The sequence below is a fragment of the Delphinus delphis genome, chromosome 2 (assembly GCF_949987515.2).
Source record: "Delphinus delphis chromosome 2, mDelDel1.2, whole genome shotgun sequence".
Lineage (NCBI taxonomy): Eukaryota > Metazoa > Chordata > Mammalia > Artiodactyla > Delphinidae > Delphinus > Delphinus delphis.
In genome coordinates, this window is record NC_082684.1 from 166,026,378 (window position 1) to 166,045,217 (window position 18,840).

The window sequence follows — 18,840 nt, forward strand, 5'->3', positions numbered from 1 at the left end:
ACCACCACTACCTGCTCTAGTGGGTGACCCAAAAGGTTTTGATCTGTTGCCCATGTTGATGGGGTGGGGTCTGCCACGCAGGGTCTGGAGCCAGGTCTGCAGAATAAAGTAAAAGGAACCCAGAGCTCCCTGAAGCAATCAGAAGTGAGGGCTGAGAAGAGCTAGAAAAGAAGAGAATGGCCAGGCAGGACCCCAAGGCTGGAGCTGCTAGTGTGTGGTGAAGCCACAAGTGACCAGTGCCCAGGGGTGATGTCCAATATTCAATGTGAAACGGCATCTTGGTGATGCAGACTGTCCCTGTTACCTTCCTCAACCTCATTCAACTAAAGGTGTCCTGTGAGTGAGTGGTTTTAGTAGCAATCACAGAATTGGGTTGAATTCAGTGTATGATTCAACAAAGTGGGAGCTGGGATGACACAGAGTGCAATGGGACTCAGAAATTGACTCGTTTCAGTGGAAGAAGGAGCCCAGACATAACAACAACCACCAGAAGATGCCATGGGTGTCTGGAGAAACAAGTGGACACGTTTTCGGCTGCCACAAAGCACAGAATGTGGGTTTGAGCCAACTTTACTCGTATCTGAAGGGGCAGAGAGAACCCAGCTGACATTAGCTGCCACGTAACAAAATTTGTAATTAACAGCCATAAAAGTTACAAGTTTTTGAGTGCCTACTATGTGCCAGGCACATCACACATATTACCATTCACTTCTATACACTAACCTATTGATTTCACCATCCCTGTTACTTTAGATTTTTAGCGATAGAGAATGCACGCACATATTTTAAAAATAAACTGCAGATAGTATACGTGAACATAAAACTCTCACTTCCCAGAAGCCAAGGGTTTGGTTTTGTTTTAGTTTTTCTCGTCATTATCATTATAAATAAACAGTAGCCTTTATTTTTTGGGCTCCCCACAAATAAACATTAAGAATTTAGAGCATTCGAATTACCTTCCATCTTCTCTCTTCCCTCGCGTGCCTGATTTTTTATTTGCAAATGTTCAGCTCTTACTGTGGTTGCCTTTATTATGATGTCAATATATGTAAACCTCTATATGGTGATCTACGAACTCCCTGCTGATAATTCCTGATTATCCCCTGGCTGATAGGAGAATTTTCAGCATGGACTTAATCCTGAACTCGGACCCTAACCCATTGCTCTTACCTTAGTTCACTAAACTCTAACTCCTACTCCATCAGTCCCCTCAGTCCTGAGGAGCTTTCTGGTGGTCCTAGAACTACCAAGATTATAGTTCCCTTGGTTGTCTGCACACCTTCCTAGAGAAACCTACCACCTACAACCACCAGCATAGTGACTCAGTCTCCCCAAGGCCCATGTGGCAGGAAGTTAGCCAAAAACAAAGCCTGAGGCCTAGCAACACCTATTTAACAAAACAGTGAGAATCGTGGTTATCATTAGCTTTCCTTGGCTTCGAATACGTTGGGGTCACCCAAGTCATGGGAGGCATGCACTTTTGGGGCTCCCTCTACCTGTTTGTTCTCAAAGAACACAATCCGCTTGAACTGCCTCTCTGACCAGGACATGAGGAGTACACAGTGAATTCACTGCCATTTGGTTAACAGTAGACCAAGGAAATCATGGGAGTAAGAGCCCCAAGCTTTGGAGGGCACTTGCCCGTATGTTAATGGGAATAAACCAACCCAAATTTTAAAAACGAATCCACAGGAAGTTAGGAAAACAAACTGGCAAAACAAAATAAGTTTCCACTTAGAAAGGCATTTATATTTATTTCACTCTATCTGAAGTCATATCAGTAACTGAAAGTTTATTAAAAAAAAAAAGATTCTGGGACTTCCCTGGTGGCGCAGTGGTTAAGAATCCACCTGTCAATGCAGGGGACACGGGTTCAATCGCTGGTCTGGGAAGATCCTGCATGTCACGGAGCAACTAAGTCCATGTATCAAAACTACTGAGCCTGTGCTCTAGAGCCTGCGAGCCACAACTAGTGAACCCACGAGCCACAACTACTGAGCCTGTGTGCCACAACTACTGAAGCCTAGAGCCCGTGCTCCGCAACAAGAGAAGCCACCACAATGAGAAGCCCACGCACTGCAACGAAGAGTAGCCCCCACTCGCCATAACTAGAGAAAGCCCGCACACAGCAACGAAGACCCAACGCAGCCAAAAATAATAAATAAATAAAATTAAATTAAAAATTTTAGAAAGGAAAAAAAAGATTCTGTATTTAAATTTGCATACAGTAAAAATTAGTTCCAATTTTCAAGGCTCCTTTTTCCCAACTCTCATATAATGATCAACTCTGTAATAACTACAGATAAAACTGTGCTAAACCATATCTTCTGTAAAGCAAATAAATATTCAATCTCTCCCAAAGACAATACTCTGACAATGACAAAGATAGCTTCTCTTTTCATTAAAAAAAAAGCACCACATGTAGACTAGAGTGTTTGCTCTCCAGTTTGAGTTGAACTTTCAACTCCCGCTATAGCACGTTATATTCAATCCTGGCTCTGTCCACATTAAACTGTCATTTTGTTTTGCCAGCTGCTGGCGTTCCATTTTCTCTGGAATACATGTGCTGGTCTTTATGTGGCTACTTCATTGACAGGTGCAAACACTGGACTGCTAAACAGTAGATAGAGGTGAAAATGAGTGGTAATAGAAAAGGAGATAACTTCCTAAGTAGGAAAATGTAAATTAAATAATTACAAAGATAATCGAACATTGTGACTAGACATAATTCATTATAAATATTTCTCTTTGTTTTGAATTTGTATATATATTTATAGCTAAAAGTCTATTAAATTAAGAAATAAGTTTTATTTACAACAGAAATTTAAGAATTATGATTCTTAAATTTATTTCCCAGTTTAAGCACTTAAAACATGTTAAAAAAACACCCAACAGTTAATAAATATAATCTAAATTTGGAATCAACAGCCAAGGTTTGTAATAACAGGAGTGCAATTATGTTTATTAACTGTCATATGATCAACCAGATTCCTTATCATATCCTCTTTCTCCTTTTCTTGTCAATCAAAGACTCATCACATTCTTTCATTTCTCCCAATTTCCACAAACATCCCTCTTCTGAAACTTGGGCCGTTCCTTCTGGGTTTAATGCCTCCTTGAGTCTCTCCTTTAAACCATCAAATATATTTCTATCAAAACAATGTTTCTAACTCATGAAGAAAGATGATATTCTGTCCCTAAAATTTCATTAATCTTGACTTCCATATTATCATTTTTTTTTCTGATTACCTTCTAAGCAAAGAACTAATTCTGAATACCAGTAATGTGCCAGCAGGTGCTAGCTATGGTGGCGGGTGGGGAGGGGAGAGTGATGCAACCATAGGAAGAGAGGAGAAGCAGCCTGTGTGCTTACAGTCTGGAAAGAAGAGACTTAAGAATTGAGAGCACTGAGGATAGACTAGGAGGCTGTATGCAGTCAGGCACTGATCACTGCGTAAGCCAGAAGGCAAAACAGAACATTTACCTCCATATATCACTGGTGAATTTTCTTCTAACAAAATTATTAGAATTCAATTTCAAAATTCTTTCAAAAATAGACAAGAGCCACAGGCACACAGCACTTCCCAAAGAGTAAGTTTGCTTTAGAACAACAGAGAACTCTTTCTGCCCTCACCTGTGAAGTACCAAGCAATAGCAGTCTATTACCAAGGAAGGCATAAGAGCATAGAGAGAGACTTACTCGGTGGCACAGGTGGATAGTTCTGCTGAAAGCTAAAGGTGGAGCAGCACACAGAGAAAAGCACTCTGTTACCCTCATTCCCATTCTAAGCACACACCCACTGCAAGAACATCAAGGTTGTGGCCCACTAAAAGGAACCATAGCTACAACCAAACTCAATTCAACTTTTGGCTAGATTGGCTCTACCGCTTACAATAACAGTCTGTTACAGGAAGAGGCATGCCATTTCCACGTGTGAACACTGTTTATTTCAGTCTCTACTATTCTACACGTGATGACTGATATTCAATCGAAAATTATGAGACAGACAAAAAGGAAAAGAACCTATTGTCAGGAGACAAAGCAATCAACAGAATCAGATTCAAAGATAACCCATGGATCATGGAACTATCAGATGAGGACTTTAACTATAATTAAAATGTTAAAGAATCTAGGAGAAAAAGTGAACAATATAGATGGTAAACAATAGATAATTTCAGCAGAGATTCGGAAAATGTAAAAAAAAAAGTCAAATGTAAATATTAGAAATTTTTTAAAAAGATGAAGAAATTAATTTCTTTGATTAATCAATACAGCTGAGGAAAACAATTAGGAAATTTGAAGGTAGGTCAAAAAAATACCCCAAACTGAAACACAAAGAGGAAAAAGTCGTTTAAAATCAATGATCGGAATATCCAAGAATTTGGGGACAATATCAGATGGTCTAACATATGTGTAATCAGAATCTCAGAAGGAGAAGGGAGAGAGAATAGGGCAAGAGACATAATTAAAGATAATGGTAAGGAGTTAATGAAAGACACCAAACCCCAAATTCAAGAAAGTCCATTAGGACAGAGAGAAAGAAAGAGAGAGGAACAACAAACACTCCAAAACACATTATCGTCTAACTGTTGAAAAGCAAAGAGAAAGAAAAAGTTCTAAAGGCATTCCAAAGTAAAAGACACATTACAGACAGAGAAACAAAGTTAAAATATACAGTAGACTTTTTGTCTGAAACTATGCAAGACAAAAGATAAGAGAGTGACATCTTCAAAGTATTAAAGAAAAGAAACTGTCAACTCAGGCTTCCATACTCAGAAAAAAATCTGTCAAAAATACAGGCAAGGGCTTCCCCGGTGGCACAGTGGTTGAGGGTCCGCCTGCCGATGCAGGGGACACGAGTTCGTGCCCCGGTCCGGGAAGATCCCACATGCCGCGGAGTGGCTGGGCCCGTGAGCCATGGCCACTGGGCCTGCGTGTCCGCCGCAATGGGAGAGGCCACAACAGTGAGAGGCTCGCGTACCACAAAAAAAAAATAAATAAAATAAACAGGCAAAATAAAGTTTTTTTCAAACAAGCAAAAGCTGAGAGAATTTGTTGCCAGCAGACCTGCACTATAATCGCTGCAAAAGGAAGTTCTTCAGGAAGAAAGAAGATGATACCGGGCAGAAACTTAGATATATATAAAAAAAAAAAAGCTCCAGAAATGGTATAAATGAAGGTGTCAAATGCAAACTTTACCATGGCAAATCATATCCATTTTTGTTACATGAAAGTATCTATATTAAATTATAATCTTCTGAAGAATATAGCATGTTAGAAACTCCAAAGAACTGTACTTTCGAGGGACACATTGGAAAAGATCATCCAAAGGCATTTTGAGCAAGACGAATGGACAAATATGAGTTGCACAGTGACTTTCTGGAGAACTCTTAAACACTATCTTTACTGCTGAAGACTAAGCTATTTGGTGGGAGATTTCCAGGGGTTCCTACAAATTGCAATGACTTCTCACTGATCTCTTATCAACCAGCTGCTTCGGTGCTTCGGTCTGAAATCTTTTTTTTGTTGCTTTCCTAATAGATGTTCTCCTAGCTATTCCAGTGGTTGTGTAAGAATCCCAAACGATTGAAATCTTTCTAATTTAAGTATAAAATTTACTTTTAAAATACACTTATGCCTTATTTAATGTAAACCAGACAGAAATGTTATGAATCTTAATCAGAATCCACTTGCATATATTCAACTAGAGAGAAAGACCACCAGAATTACTCTCTAGGACGTTCAGCCTCATGTCTATCAGTTCTGGTGGCATGAAACACAGTATGGGTCCACCATATGCTTTCAGCCATTGGATTAACTGGACTCCATAACACTTCATGGCACTGGTTATAGGCAACTCCTTACTCTATTCTGGAGATATATATATATATATTCATATAGTCAACAGAAGAATGTTTCCCACATAGAAATTAGTGAAGGAGATCCTCAGGCTATATTCAAGATTTTTTAAAAGCCTAAAAATCAGTATACCTGATTCCCTAATAAGGCTGCATAGGCTAGCAAAACATAAGAACTTTTGGATTTGGCTGGCATAAAATCAATTCAGTGAGCTATCCTTGGTTATCTAAAGTTGATCACAAATGCAAGTTAGCAGCAATATGTAATAGGTGAATAAGGGGAAACAAATAGCTTTCCTTTAATTAGTTTAGTTTTTTGATGAACGAATGGAGACTACAACTGAGGCATTACATGAAGAAAAGTCTAAGTACCACCCTCCACGAAAATACATTCCTAAAGAAAGGGGAATTGAAATATGTTGTAATTTATACAAACTAATCCCTAGGGTTTGAGAAGAAACCTGAAGAGGTCAGGGCTGGAGAAACTGACAAGTTGGAAGAGCTGGACCCGGAGAGGGTGGCTGATAGTCCAATGCCGGCATCCAGTGGGGTGTAGCTACCTCAGGTTGACGGTGGTGAACGTCAGTATTAAAGCTGTTCTATGACAGTGTTTGTAATAGAATTCACAGCAGAACTAGTACATGCAATGATGGCAGTTAGGATGGGTGGCAGCATGTCAAATGTTCAGGGGGTGAGACCCAAGTCCCAGCAGTGTCAGGACTCCGGCAAATGACCTGGTGTTCAAGACTGGCCCCAATTCCCAGGGAGAACTGGAAAGAAACCCACAGCTGAAACCCAGGTAAATGGAATAAAGCACACCATGCAGTGTGAGGGGTCAGGTGGCTGCCCTGTGGGCTCCTGAATGACATTTCCTCTGTTACCACCAAGGTGATATTACATGTGGTCAGGACCTAGCATCTGCCCTATGGCTCAGAGTGTCCAGGGAAGAATAGCAATTGATACTAATCTCTTCTTTTCCTGATTTCCACAACAATCTTAAGCCCTTAAATGAAATTATACTTAAATATTGCAAACTCTACAAGTAAAATGTTATTATTCTTCCCCAGCAAAAATAAACAAGAAGACAAAGCATAAAACCTTTCAAGTGATTTTTTTTTTTTTTTTTTTTTTTTTGTGCAGTACGCGGGCCTCTCACTGCTGTGGCCTCTCCTGTTGCGGAGCACAGGCTCCGGACGCGCAGGCTCAGCGGCCATGGCTCATGGGCTCAGCCGCTCTGTGGCATGTGGGATCCTCCCAGACCAGGGCACGAACCTGTGTCCCCTGCATCGGCAGGCGGACTCCCAACCACTGCGCCATCACTTGATTTTTTGTTAAAAATCAAGTGATTTTTAACAAAAACCATTTTTCATTTGTGGAACAAACGTTGGGTATTATTTTCACCAAAATATTTTCAGTCCCAAATATACTGAAAGTACTTATTTATCATCAAACTACTTAGAGTAGAATAATACAGAAAGTCAATGCCACCTTTCAGTTGAAGTTTAAATATGGTATTACTCAGATTTTTCAATTTTGGTCTCTGACAACAGAATCTAAAGATGCATTCACTTTAGCGGCAAATGACAAATTTGATTTTAAAATAAAAAACAAGTAATTGTTGTGTATGATTTCAATTATCTCTACATTTTAAAGTTATTCCTATTCAGGAATTCCCTGGCGGTCCAGTGGTTAGGACTCAGTGCTTTCACCGCTGTGACCCCGGCAAGCCGCACGGCACAGCCAAAAAAAAAAAAAAAAAAAAGCTACTCCCATTAGAAAACAAAGATCCAGTGCGATAAGGAAAATTCTTTTGTGTCAACATAATCTATCAAAATACAGTAAATATCCTTTGACAGTCCCTGAAGACCATACAACCGTACACGTGTCCGGGACTGTCCTAGCTCTGTATGACTCCACCACCCTGGGCTGCCAGGTCAACAATGAGCAAAATGCTGGCTTTTTCACACAGCTCTGCAGAACTATGAACTACCTGCTTTATGAAGGCAAGCCCAGGGGAAAAATAACGAAATAATGAAACAATGAACAGGTTATATGATTTTCTTCTCTGATGGAGTGTATTTTCAACTTCACAGGCAGCTCAATCAAATAAAAGGGATGTACAGGAGAGGAATGGGAAAGATCTTCCTTTCACCCACCTTGCCTATAATACTCTACACCCATAATAATTCCATATCCCATAGTAATAATAATTTTTTAAAAATTACTAGCTTGCAGGGTGACTACGGTCATACTTGCAAAACTATTGCAAAAGTACTTCACCTTGCAATTCTTGAATGTTTAAAGAACAACATTCTAGAGCTTTTATTAAAGTTTTTCCTTATGTCCAAATTGCTTTGTATTGAATGAACTTTAAGAATGGGAATACGACTGACTTTGTCCCCTGTCCCATTTCCCACATGGAAGGGTCCTGATGCTTTCTGCAGATCTAAGCGCGCACCATATGTTCCATCAGCGCAGACAGGTGACCCCATGGAAGCTCAGAAGTCTTCCAGGGAAGCATTTACTGGGTGCAGCCTTAATTAACTAATTACCCTGGAGCGGGGGCTGTGGGAGGGAAACCTGGGAATGTAAGTTAACCTTGCTTTGTGAAACCTCAGTATTTGAAATGTTTTACAGCTATCAAAAAATAAACTTTACACAAAAACGCTGTCCAAATACAAATTTCATGTTGTGAAATATTTCATAAATAGAAATCACACAGCAATGTTCCTATTGTGCTTTTCAGACTGGTTGAACACTCAGTTTATCACTGTGTGCGCCGCTGGGTGAAGCACGTGTGCTGTTCCCACCGAATGACACAGATTTCAAAAAATAAGTATGATTAATTAGATAAGGTAAATGACTGATGTAAAAACTTCCTGCAGCAAGCTCTCTGTTTGGTCATTTACACGTGGTCAAGATGACAAAACCCTTTAAAGACAATTTTTAAGAAGTCCAACTACCTCAATATAATAAAATATTTAAAGGAGAGAAACAGGAAAATGGTAACCAGAGTGCATATAGAGAGAGCTAATCTACAATGAAGAATACACCACATGGGGAGGTGATGGAAGGGAACACTCTTTATAATAGGATCATTATTAACAAAAGTGTATATGAGAGTAATAACGGTGAGCTAGAAAAATATATTTCCCTTTAAAATCGAGTCAATTCCTATGAAAATGTAAACTCCAGCTTATGTCATCTCTCCCCTCCCCCAGTCCAATTTTTACAATAAGTAAAAGTTACACATTAACTTCCGAGTCTCCCAGCTGACAAAATGTACTCTTAAGCTTCGGAAACATCTAGATAACAGTCATTACGGTCAGAAGGAGAGACTGTGACACTAGGAGAAAACCCTACTGAAATGACACCTTCTCAGAGACGCTGTCTGCCTTTGTCTCCCCTTCATGGTGTCTTTCCTGTAGGGGAGAACAGTGGTATTTCTGCCCCTTGTCGTTGGGACTTTGGAAGCTCAATTTTGATGGGTAAATTCGGGACTTTGGAGTTTCTAGTCTGCAATTCTAGGATTTAGTTAGGGCCCTGGGTTTGCTGTAGGGAAGGGGTTGCCCTGTCCCCGTCTCCAACCCCACTCTGCAATGCTCCTGCCATCATCTCAGAGCCTCAGACCACAGACCCCTGGCACACACCCTGATCTCAAGGCAGCTGACAGAGGTTTATGGAACAGGACACTGCCTCGGCCACAGACTCCCTAAGTCCCAGGCTTGGACTACAGCCCCTCGCCCAGTAAGGCTGGGCCCCCCGCCCCAGGTCAGCAGGCAGCCCTGCATGCTCAGCCCCGGGGACGGGGTGTTGCTTTTTGTTTTCTTGCTTTGTTGTGGGCCTCCTCCCCCCACCCACCCCCACCAAATACTTCCCAGATCTGGATTCTAAAAATCTTACTTCTAGAACCCAGTCATTGGTCAGTCATGTGCCGCATTCCCCAAATGTCCTTCTCCCCCTCAGGAAATTCCAGTTGTTGATACTTCCTAACTCTCTGCAAAGTGGAAGCGCTCTTAGAGGAGAATGCTTTTTCTCAAGTCCTGGGGTTTCCTTCCAAGTGGAGTGACTGCCACCAGTATTAACACCCCGGCCTCCCTCTACCTGCTGCTCTACTTCCCTCTTTCTCCTCCGAAAGGAGAGAAAGTGGTGGGTTCGAGTGGTGACCCATCTGCCTGGTGAGTGAGCGAGAGGGCTATACCTTTTCCTGCCCCCGTTTGGAGCAAGGATGCCACAGCGAGCATGATTCTGCTCTGTTCTCCTGCCCTGAGTGTTGGAGAGGTAGATTCCGCCCCCTGGGGGAGAAGGAGGGAGAACACGGGGACACGTAGAAACAAGACAAAAGAGTCTGGGAAACCAAAAGATTCTAGTGGACAGACTCTTTCCAGGAAGTGCTGTACCTTGGCCATATGTGTCACCCATCAGCCTCTAAGCTTTCTAAACGTCAACGTGGAAAAGGAGCTTTGACCGGTTGCACGATTCACAGGGCCCACAAGATAGATCGATTGTTCAGAGAAATGCAACTATTCCCATAACTAAGCTCAGAAGAAAGTTCGCCACAGGATCATTTTAAAGGGAGGTATTGGGTAATGCAGTGAGCAGTGTCTCTGCACAGTCCACACAATAAGCCAACATTGAGACGAACATCACAGACCTACTTCTTGATATGCCCTTTAATATAGACCAATGGCACCGCCGTAGGCCAGGTAGAAGCAACTCTGATTATCTGGGGGTAAGGAGGTTACTAGCATATAATTCATGGATGTATGTCTCTGATAGCATGAGCTAGTCCACGGTTGATTTAGAATAGTCCATGAGCAGGGCTTCCCTGGTGGCGCAGTGGTTAAGAATCTGCCTACCAATGCACGGGACATGGGTTCGAGCCCTGGGTTTGCTGTAGGGAAGGGGTTGCCCTGTCCCTGTCTCCAACCCCACTCTGCAATGCTTCCACATGCCGCGGAGCAACTAAGCCCGTGCGCCACAACTACTCAGCCTGCACTCTAGAGCCCATGTGCTACAACTACTGAAGCCCGTGTGCCACAACTACTGAAGCCCGTGCACCACAACTACTGAAGCCCATGCGCCTAGAGCCTGTGCTCCACAACAAGAGAACCCACCACAATGAGAAGCCCGCACACCGCAACGAAGAGTAGCCCCTGCTCGCCACAACTAGAGAAAGTCGGTGTGCAGCAATGAAGACCCAACACGGCCAAAAATTAATTAATTAATTAATTAAAAAAAAAAAGAATAGTCCAAGAGCAAATGGACTTTCCAACTGCACATCTTTCAGGGAGTCTCCAGGAAGCCTCTGATAGATACTGGGCAGTCATGAGTTAGAGATTATACACACTAGAAAGCGCTTGGAATGTGGCTTCTCTGTGTTGCTAATTTAATAGAGATCCACGAAGCCATGGTGACTAAGCCAAATAAACCACCACGCTCAGGACAACGGTGGCATCCTCCTGGATAAGGTAAGGGGCCTGATGAGGACGCATCGGTGAGGGGAAGAGAAGTCAGAGCCCCCTGCCCAGATGCACGCAGAGGGAGTAGGGGGAATCGGGTGTCTGAGACTGTTTGCAGGTGAAGGTGTCCCGGGGTGTGGTCCTGTGGGTGGGTCTTACCGTAGGATGCTCTTCCTTTGAAGCCTTCTTTGGACTCTTGACTCTTTTGGCCTTAGAAGGCAATGAAACGGTGAAGGAAGAACGTGGCCTCGGAGCGCCTGCACTCCCGGGCTGTGAGGGCCACGGGGACAAGGTGGTTTCTTTCTCCTTGATGGCTCTGGGGCTCTGGCACAGAAAAAGAGCCAGCTCTGTTATTCCCACTATACATGCCTCCGATTCGCCTCCCTCTCTTTTCCTCCCTTGTCCTCCTCTCCTGAGCTAGAATCGCAGTCCCGAAGGGCCTGGATCTACTCTTGCTCCCTGTCCCACCATCCCCGGTCCCCCAGCGCCCCCGCTCCTGCCTGATTTCATTTGCAGGTGAGGCCCAATTTTCCATTCCTCCCACAGATGCTCGTGTGCTGAGAAAAACATACCAAGAGATCAGTGTTTTCTGGAAGCACCTGGAAAGGTGGGGTCTTGGTGGAGTGGGGTGAGGTCGTAGCTTGAGGTGGGTGTCGTATTTGTACGGAGGTGGAGGTGGGCATCAGGGGCCGCAGGCAGGAGCAACGGGACAGGAGTCTGAAGGGCCAGGGCATTGAGCCCGGGGGTTGGGACGCCAGTGACACCTTCCATTCTCACTCCCTCCTCACTGCTCTCACCCACCAGTCCCTCATCTCCCATGCACACGTCTTGCCTCACTTTTAAGTGTTTTCTCCTTCAAACTTGGATGTGGGAAAGTGAAAAGCCTCGGGATGGTGTGTATAGGTTCTTCAAGCCAGATGCCCAAATAAGAAATTAACAGAGTAAAAGGAAAAAAAAAAAAGAATTTAAATGCAAACCTTGGCGACTATAGCATCCAACTTTCTTGTCATTTCAAGGTCCGCTTTCTGTTTATTAACCTGTGAAATTAAAGACCCATGTCATTTGTTATCATTTGCAAAGATTAAGAAAGAGAATTTTTGGTAAACTTCTTAAGCAATGGAAGAGTGGCATTTTAAACCATTTCACTGTCCAAACTATTATAGGAATATAAATTATAATACTGAATGTAAATTAGAAGAGAAAATAAATTTGCACCCAGAAAAAAAAGTACTTTATAATAGAGATTATAGGAAAACATGCAATTGTTTGCTTATGTGTATTTATTTTATTAACATTATTGTGTACCAGGCACTGCACTAGACTCTTAGAATAAATAATACATAAACCTTGCCATCAAGCATTTAGGTTCTAGCAGAAAATGGGTTTCTAAAATGCTCCAATTAGGGAATTCCCTGGGCGTCTAGTGGTTAGGACTCTGAGCTTCCACTGTTGGGGGCAGGGGGTGGGTTCAATCCCTGGTGGGGGAACTAAGATTCCCACAAGCCATGAGGTTGGGAAAAAAATTAATTAAATGCTTCAATTAAAAAAAAATTTTTATATATACCAAAAAAGGAAGCAGTGCAAATGTTAGTTAGAAATAATAAAAATATGACCATCCGACTTGAGGAAGAGAACAATAGCTACAGTGTTGAATCTCCCTGTGTAATTGTAAGTGTCCCATGACCACCACCCTCCCAACCAGGTAATCACTATTCTGAATTTTGTGCTCGGGATTCCCTTTTATTTTTTTGATAATTTTTTGTCGCTTTTATAGGCTTATCTTTTTACCCCATTGGTATCCTTAAACAATATACAAATTTAGTTTTGCTTATTTTTAAACCTTGTTTAAAAATCATAATGTATGTGTTCTTCCTCCACTTGTTTGTTCCATAGTTTCTGAAATTAACCCATGTTGATACTGGAAACGGTTCATTCATATTGGCTGCTATATTCAAGTGTATGAGTAGAGCATAATTTATTAATCCATTCGCTGTCAATGAACATTTGGGAAATTCTAATTTCTTTTATACATAATATGGCTTTGAATGTTCCTGTACCTGTTCCCCCAGGCACATGTGCTAGGGATCTTCTGTGTGACATTATATGCCTAGGAGCGGAACTCTGGGGCATATGTTAAGAGAATGATCAGCTTCAGAAGATAACCCAAATTTGTTTTCCAAAGTTTTGGTAACAATATACATAGTCCCCAGCAGTTTATGAGAATTCTCTACTCCACATTCTCACCAACACTTGGTACTTTTATATTATTAATGAAATCAAGCACATTTTCAATCAATGTTCATTGGCCATTGAGTTTCCTCTTTTGTGAAGGGCCTGTTAAAAACTTTTGCCCGTTTTTCTATTGGGTGGTTTTTTTCTTATTGATTTGAAGGAGTTATTCACGTATTCCTGAAAACAGCTTTGTGAATACATAAATGGTGCGAATATCTTTGCCAAATTGGTGGCTAGATTTTAAACTTTCTTTGAGGGGGTCTTCTGATGAAAAGGGGCCCTTAATTTTTGTGGGGTTGAAATTTTCAACTTTCCTTTTATGCTTTATTTTGTGTCTTGTTTAGGCAATAATTTCTACTTGGATTTCATATGATTTGTTCCCTAGAATTTTAAAAGACTGTTTTCCCTTTATATTTGAATGCTTAATCCATACAAAATGGGTATGCATCATGTGAGGTAGGGAGCCAGTTTCATTTTATGCAATTGTTGAATCAATTGTTAAGCATCTTTAGTGAAAATTCCACCCTATTTACATTGATCTGTGATACTGATATATATTATTTACGTATGTCTGGTTCTGCTCTGGGTTCTCTATTTTCTCCCAATGGTCTATCCCTGGCCCAGTATCATGATGCCCTAATTACCTTAAATTTATATTAATAGCTTACAGGAGAAATCGCTCCCTACTCCATCATGTCATTGTTTCACTTTGTTTCCTAGCTATTCTTGACCCTTGTTCTTCCATATTAATTTTAAAATAAGCTTGTCAATTCCATGAAAAACCTTGTAGTAATTCTGGTTGGAATTTTATTGAATATAGAGATCAGTTTGGTGAGAACTATTATCTCTAAGATAATCTAGTTTGCCTATGGCGACTAAGTTATAGCTCTCCATTTATTTAGTTTTTGTAATCCCCTTAAGTTTTTTTTAAAGTCTTTATTAATCCCAGTCAATAATTTTTTTTAAGTCTTTATTGAATTTGGTAATATTGCTTCTGTTTTATGTTTTGGTTTTTTGGCCGCGAGGCATGTGGGACCTTAGCTCCCCAGCCAGGGATCAATCCCGCACCCCTTGCATTGGAAGGCGAAGTCTTAACCACTGGACCGCCAGGGAAGTCCCAATAGGTTTTATAATTATTTTCCATGGAGATTTTTACAAATTTTTATGAGATTTATTTATGAGCCCTTTATAAACTTTGCTATTTAATTATAAATTTTTATAAATTATAATTTCTCCTAATTTTTGATTGAGAAATCCAATTGATTTTAGAATGCTGATCTTCTATCCAGCGATCTTGTTAATTTAAATAATTTGTCTTTAAGTGTTTTGCGAGGTTGGCTAAGTGGACAATTGCATCCTCTTTGAGTAATAACAGTTTTCTTGTTTTCCATTCTACTCCTCACACCTCTTGCTGTCTTTTTTTCTTATTCTATTACACTGGCCAGAATTTCCAAAATAACTAAAAAAATGGTATTAGGCAACCTTACCTTGTACTGATTTTAAAGAGAATGCTTCCTGTGTTTCACCAAGAAGTCTGTTTGCTGTAGGTTTTACTCTTTAGCAAGGTAAAGAACTTCCTCCTACTTCTCATGGGACAGCGGTGTGTATGTGCACACCTGTGTGTGCATAAGATTGGATGTTATTTTTTCTCAAAGAATTTGCATCAACTCAGAATATCATATAATTTTTCTCCTGTAATCTGATTGTGTGGGGAATTACATTAATAGCTTTTGCCCAAATCCTTTTAGAACTTGTTGCATTATTTTGAATGTTATTTTTTCTCAAAGAATTTGCATCAACTCAGAATATCATATAATTTTTCTCCTGTAATCTGATTGTGTGGGGAATTACATTAATAGCTTTTGCCCAAATCCTTTTAAAACTTGTTGCATTCTTTTGAATGTTGCAGCTTGAGCCTAATATTGTTTGTGAGATTCATCCATATTGTTACCTGTCACTCTAAGTTATTCCACAACTAATTTAATTTACTCTAGTTTAGATGGACATTTGAATTGTTTCCAATTTGGGGCTATTACCGACAATGCTGCCCTGAACATTCTTGAAAATGTCTCTCTTTTGTGAGTCATTCTAAGGTATCCTCATCTTAAACAATAGTAGAAGATTTGCCAAACAATTGTCAAAATTAGTTCTACTACCTTTTGAGAGTTATGAAAGTTCCCCTTGCTTCACAACTTTGCCAACACTTAGTACTGTAAGCCTTTTATTTTTGTTCTTAAACAATCAATCTGGTGTGAGCAATACTGTTTCTTCATGGTTTTACTCTGTTTCACTTATTGTTGAGGAGATTGGATATATTTTTGTAGGTTCCTCATCTGAATTCCCACTTTTCAACTCTTTGCCTATGTTTCTAGTGGATAGTATGTCTTTCATTAAATTGATTTTAGGGCATATTTATATTTTTGGGGTACTCATACTTTGTCAACTCTATGACGTGTGAAATCATCACTACAGTCAAGATAATGAACATACCCACCACTCCCAAAAGTTTCCTTATGCCTCTTTGTCAGTCAGTCCTGCCTCATCACCAGGCAACCACTGATCTGCTTTCTGTCACTATACATTAGTTTGCATTTACGAGAATTTAAAGTAAGTTGAACCGTACAAAGGTATTCTTTATTTTGTCTGGCTTCTTTCACTCAACATAATATTTCTGAGATTCATCCTTGTTGCTGTGTATAAGAACGATCCATTTCTTTTTATCTCTGAGTAGTATTCCACTGGGTAGATAAGGTACAACTTATCTACCCATTCACCTATTAATAGACATCAGGGTTATTTCTCCTACGAACATTTACATACAAGTCTTTGTGTGAATATACATTTTTACTTACCTCAGATAAATACTTAGGAGTGGAATAGCCAGGTCACATGATAAGTATAGATATAAATTTTTAAAAGTATTTAAATATTTTCTAAAGTGGTTGGATATTTTACATTCTCACCAGCAGTAAATGAGAGTTCTAGGTGTTCCTCGCTTTTGACAACACTTGATGCGGTCAGATTTTGACATTTTAGTCAGTGTAGTGAGTATATAGTGAGTGATAATATCTCCCTGAGATTTTAATTTGTATTTCCCTAAAGATTAATGATGCTGAGCATCTGTTCATGTCATAGTTCGCCACCCATACGTCTTCTTTGGTGAAGTGTCTGTTCAGATTGTTTGCCCATTTAAAAAATTGGGCTGTTGACAGTGTTACTGAATTGTAAGACCATTTTATGTATTCTAGATGCAAATCTTTTGTTAGGTATGTTTTGCAAATATTTTTTTCCAACTCTGTAGCTTGCCTTTTCAGTTTTCTTTTAACATTCTGAAGAGCAAAAGTTTTTAATTTTGATGAAATGCAGTTTACACTATTTAAAGAAATCTCTGCCAAACCTGATGTCACTAAGATCCTTTCTTGTGCCTTATTCTATTAATTTGTGGGTTTAGCTATTACATTTAGATTTATGATTCATCTCAAGTAAATTTTTATATGAGGTATGAGGCAAGGGTTGAGGATCATTCTTTGCCTATAGCTATCCAATTATTCCAGCATCACTTGTTGAAAGGATCATCCTTTCCTGCTTGAATTGCCTTGGCACCTTTGTCAGAAATCAATTCATCCTATATGACCCAAAGGGTCTACTTCTTGGCTTTCTATTCTATTCCATCAATCTATACGTTTATCCATATGCCAATATCACTTTATCTTGACTACTGTGCCTTTAAAGGAAGTGCTGAATTCAGGTTGTGTGAGTGCTTTCTCCAGCTTGTTCTTTTTCAAAATTGTTTTAACTATTCAAGGTCCATGAATTTCCATATACATTGTAGAGGAGCTTGTTGATTAAAAAAAAAAAAGCCTGCTGGGATTTTGATTGGGATTGTATTGTATCTATAAATCAATTTAGAGATAACTGACAGATTAATAACATGCATCTTCTGAATCACGAACACAGTATGTTTCTCCATCTAGTTAAGTCTTCGGTTTCTCTCAGCAGTGTTTTGTATGGTTTTGTACATTTTCTGTCAAATTTATCCATAACCATTTCATATTTTTATGTTATCGCAACTGGAGTTTTTTAAAATTTCAATTTTTGATTGTTCATTGTTAGTACATAGAAATGCATTATTTTGATCTTTGTAACCTTGCTAAATTCACTTATTAATTCTAGTAGTTTTTTTGTAGATTCCTTAGAATTTCCTATATAAATGATCATGGTTATCTGGGAATAAAAACAGTTCTACTTTTTCCTTTCTAATCTGGATGCCATTTCTTTCTTTTTCTTGCATATTATATTGGCTAGGACCTAAAAAACAATGTCTAGTGGAAGTGATAAGAACAGAGAGTCTTGTCGCATTTTCTGATCCTAGACTTAAAACATTTAGGCTTTCACTATCCAATGTACTAATGGTTATGTTTTGTAGGTGCCCATTATAAGCTTTAGAAGGTTTCCTTCTATTCCCAGTTTGCTGAGAGCTTTTATCGTAAATGTATACTGGACTTTCTCAAATGCTTTTTCTACATCTATCTGCCCCCTGACTCCAACGTTTTACATTTTTCCCACATGCAAAATACATTCATCCTCATCCAAGGCCTCAAAAAATCTCATTCTATAACGGCATCTGCTTGAAGTCAGGATCTCATTACTTAAATCAGGTTTAGGTGCAGTTGAGGCTCCTTGAATAAGTCTATCTTGATTGGAAGACCCAGGAACTGAAGAGACAAGTTATCTGACCCCACAGCCAACATACCATGATGGGACATAGGATAACCACTAAAGACTCTCCCCTTGGGTCATGGATTTATCTATTCCCACTGGAAATGTGTGATGGTTCCTAGGCACAGAAATTCAGACATGTATTTTATTAGAGTAAATGTCTGGGTTACCAAAATATCAGTTTTCTAGCTGAATGGCCAAATGCTGGCATGTTACAGGTAATAGAACTGGACAGACCTGAAGCATGGCTCAGAGGGAACTCAGGCAACAAGGAAACCACTAACGGAATCAAAGCCCACTGCAAAGATAACTCAATGCTGTGCCCTCAGAATGAGCGGCTAGAACAACCTTTGTAACTCCTTTCTATCTCAAGTCTGGATTGTTCCTAGAAATAAGGTGCACTGGGATGAAGTAGATAGAAAATTAGTTAAGGGTAAGAGTTCAATTATGGTAGTTTTCTGATAAGGACCCTCTTTTTTGTTAGCTTCACGATCAATGAAAGTTCAGGTTACAAAATCTACATATAAAAATCAGTAGGGAGGACCTGCAAGGAAGTGGAGACGCAGCA

At 40.0% G+C, this 18,840-nt stretch overlaps 1 protein-coding gene across 1 annotated transcript in view; it reads right to left on the reverse strand.

Moving 5' to 3' along the window:
- Positions 1-18,840, reverse strand: part of C2H10orf67 (chromosome 2 C10orf67 homolog) — a 92,980-nt gene that overhangs the window by 25,242 nt on the left and 48,898 nt on the right. Inside the window, exons 8-9 of the mRNA XM_060003140.1 lie at positions 12,299-12,358; positions 11,481-11,645 (exon numbers count right to left, since the gene is read on the reverse strand). Of these exons, the coding sequence (XP_059859123.1) occupies positions 11,481-11,645; positions 12,299-12,358 (225 nt within the window). The remainder of the gene's footprint in view (positions 1-11,480; positions 11,646-12,298; positions 12,359-18,840) is intronic.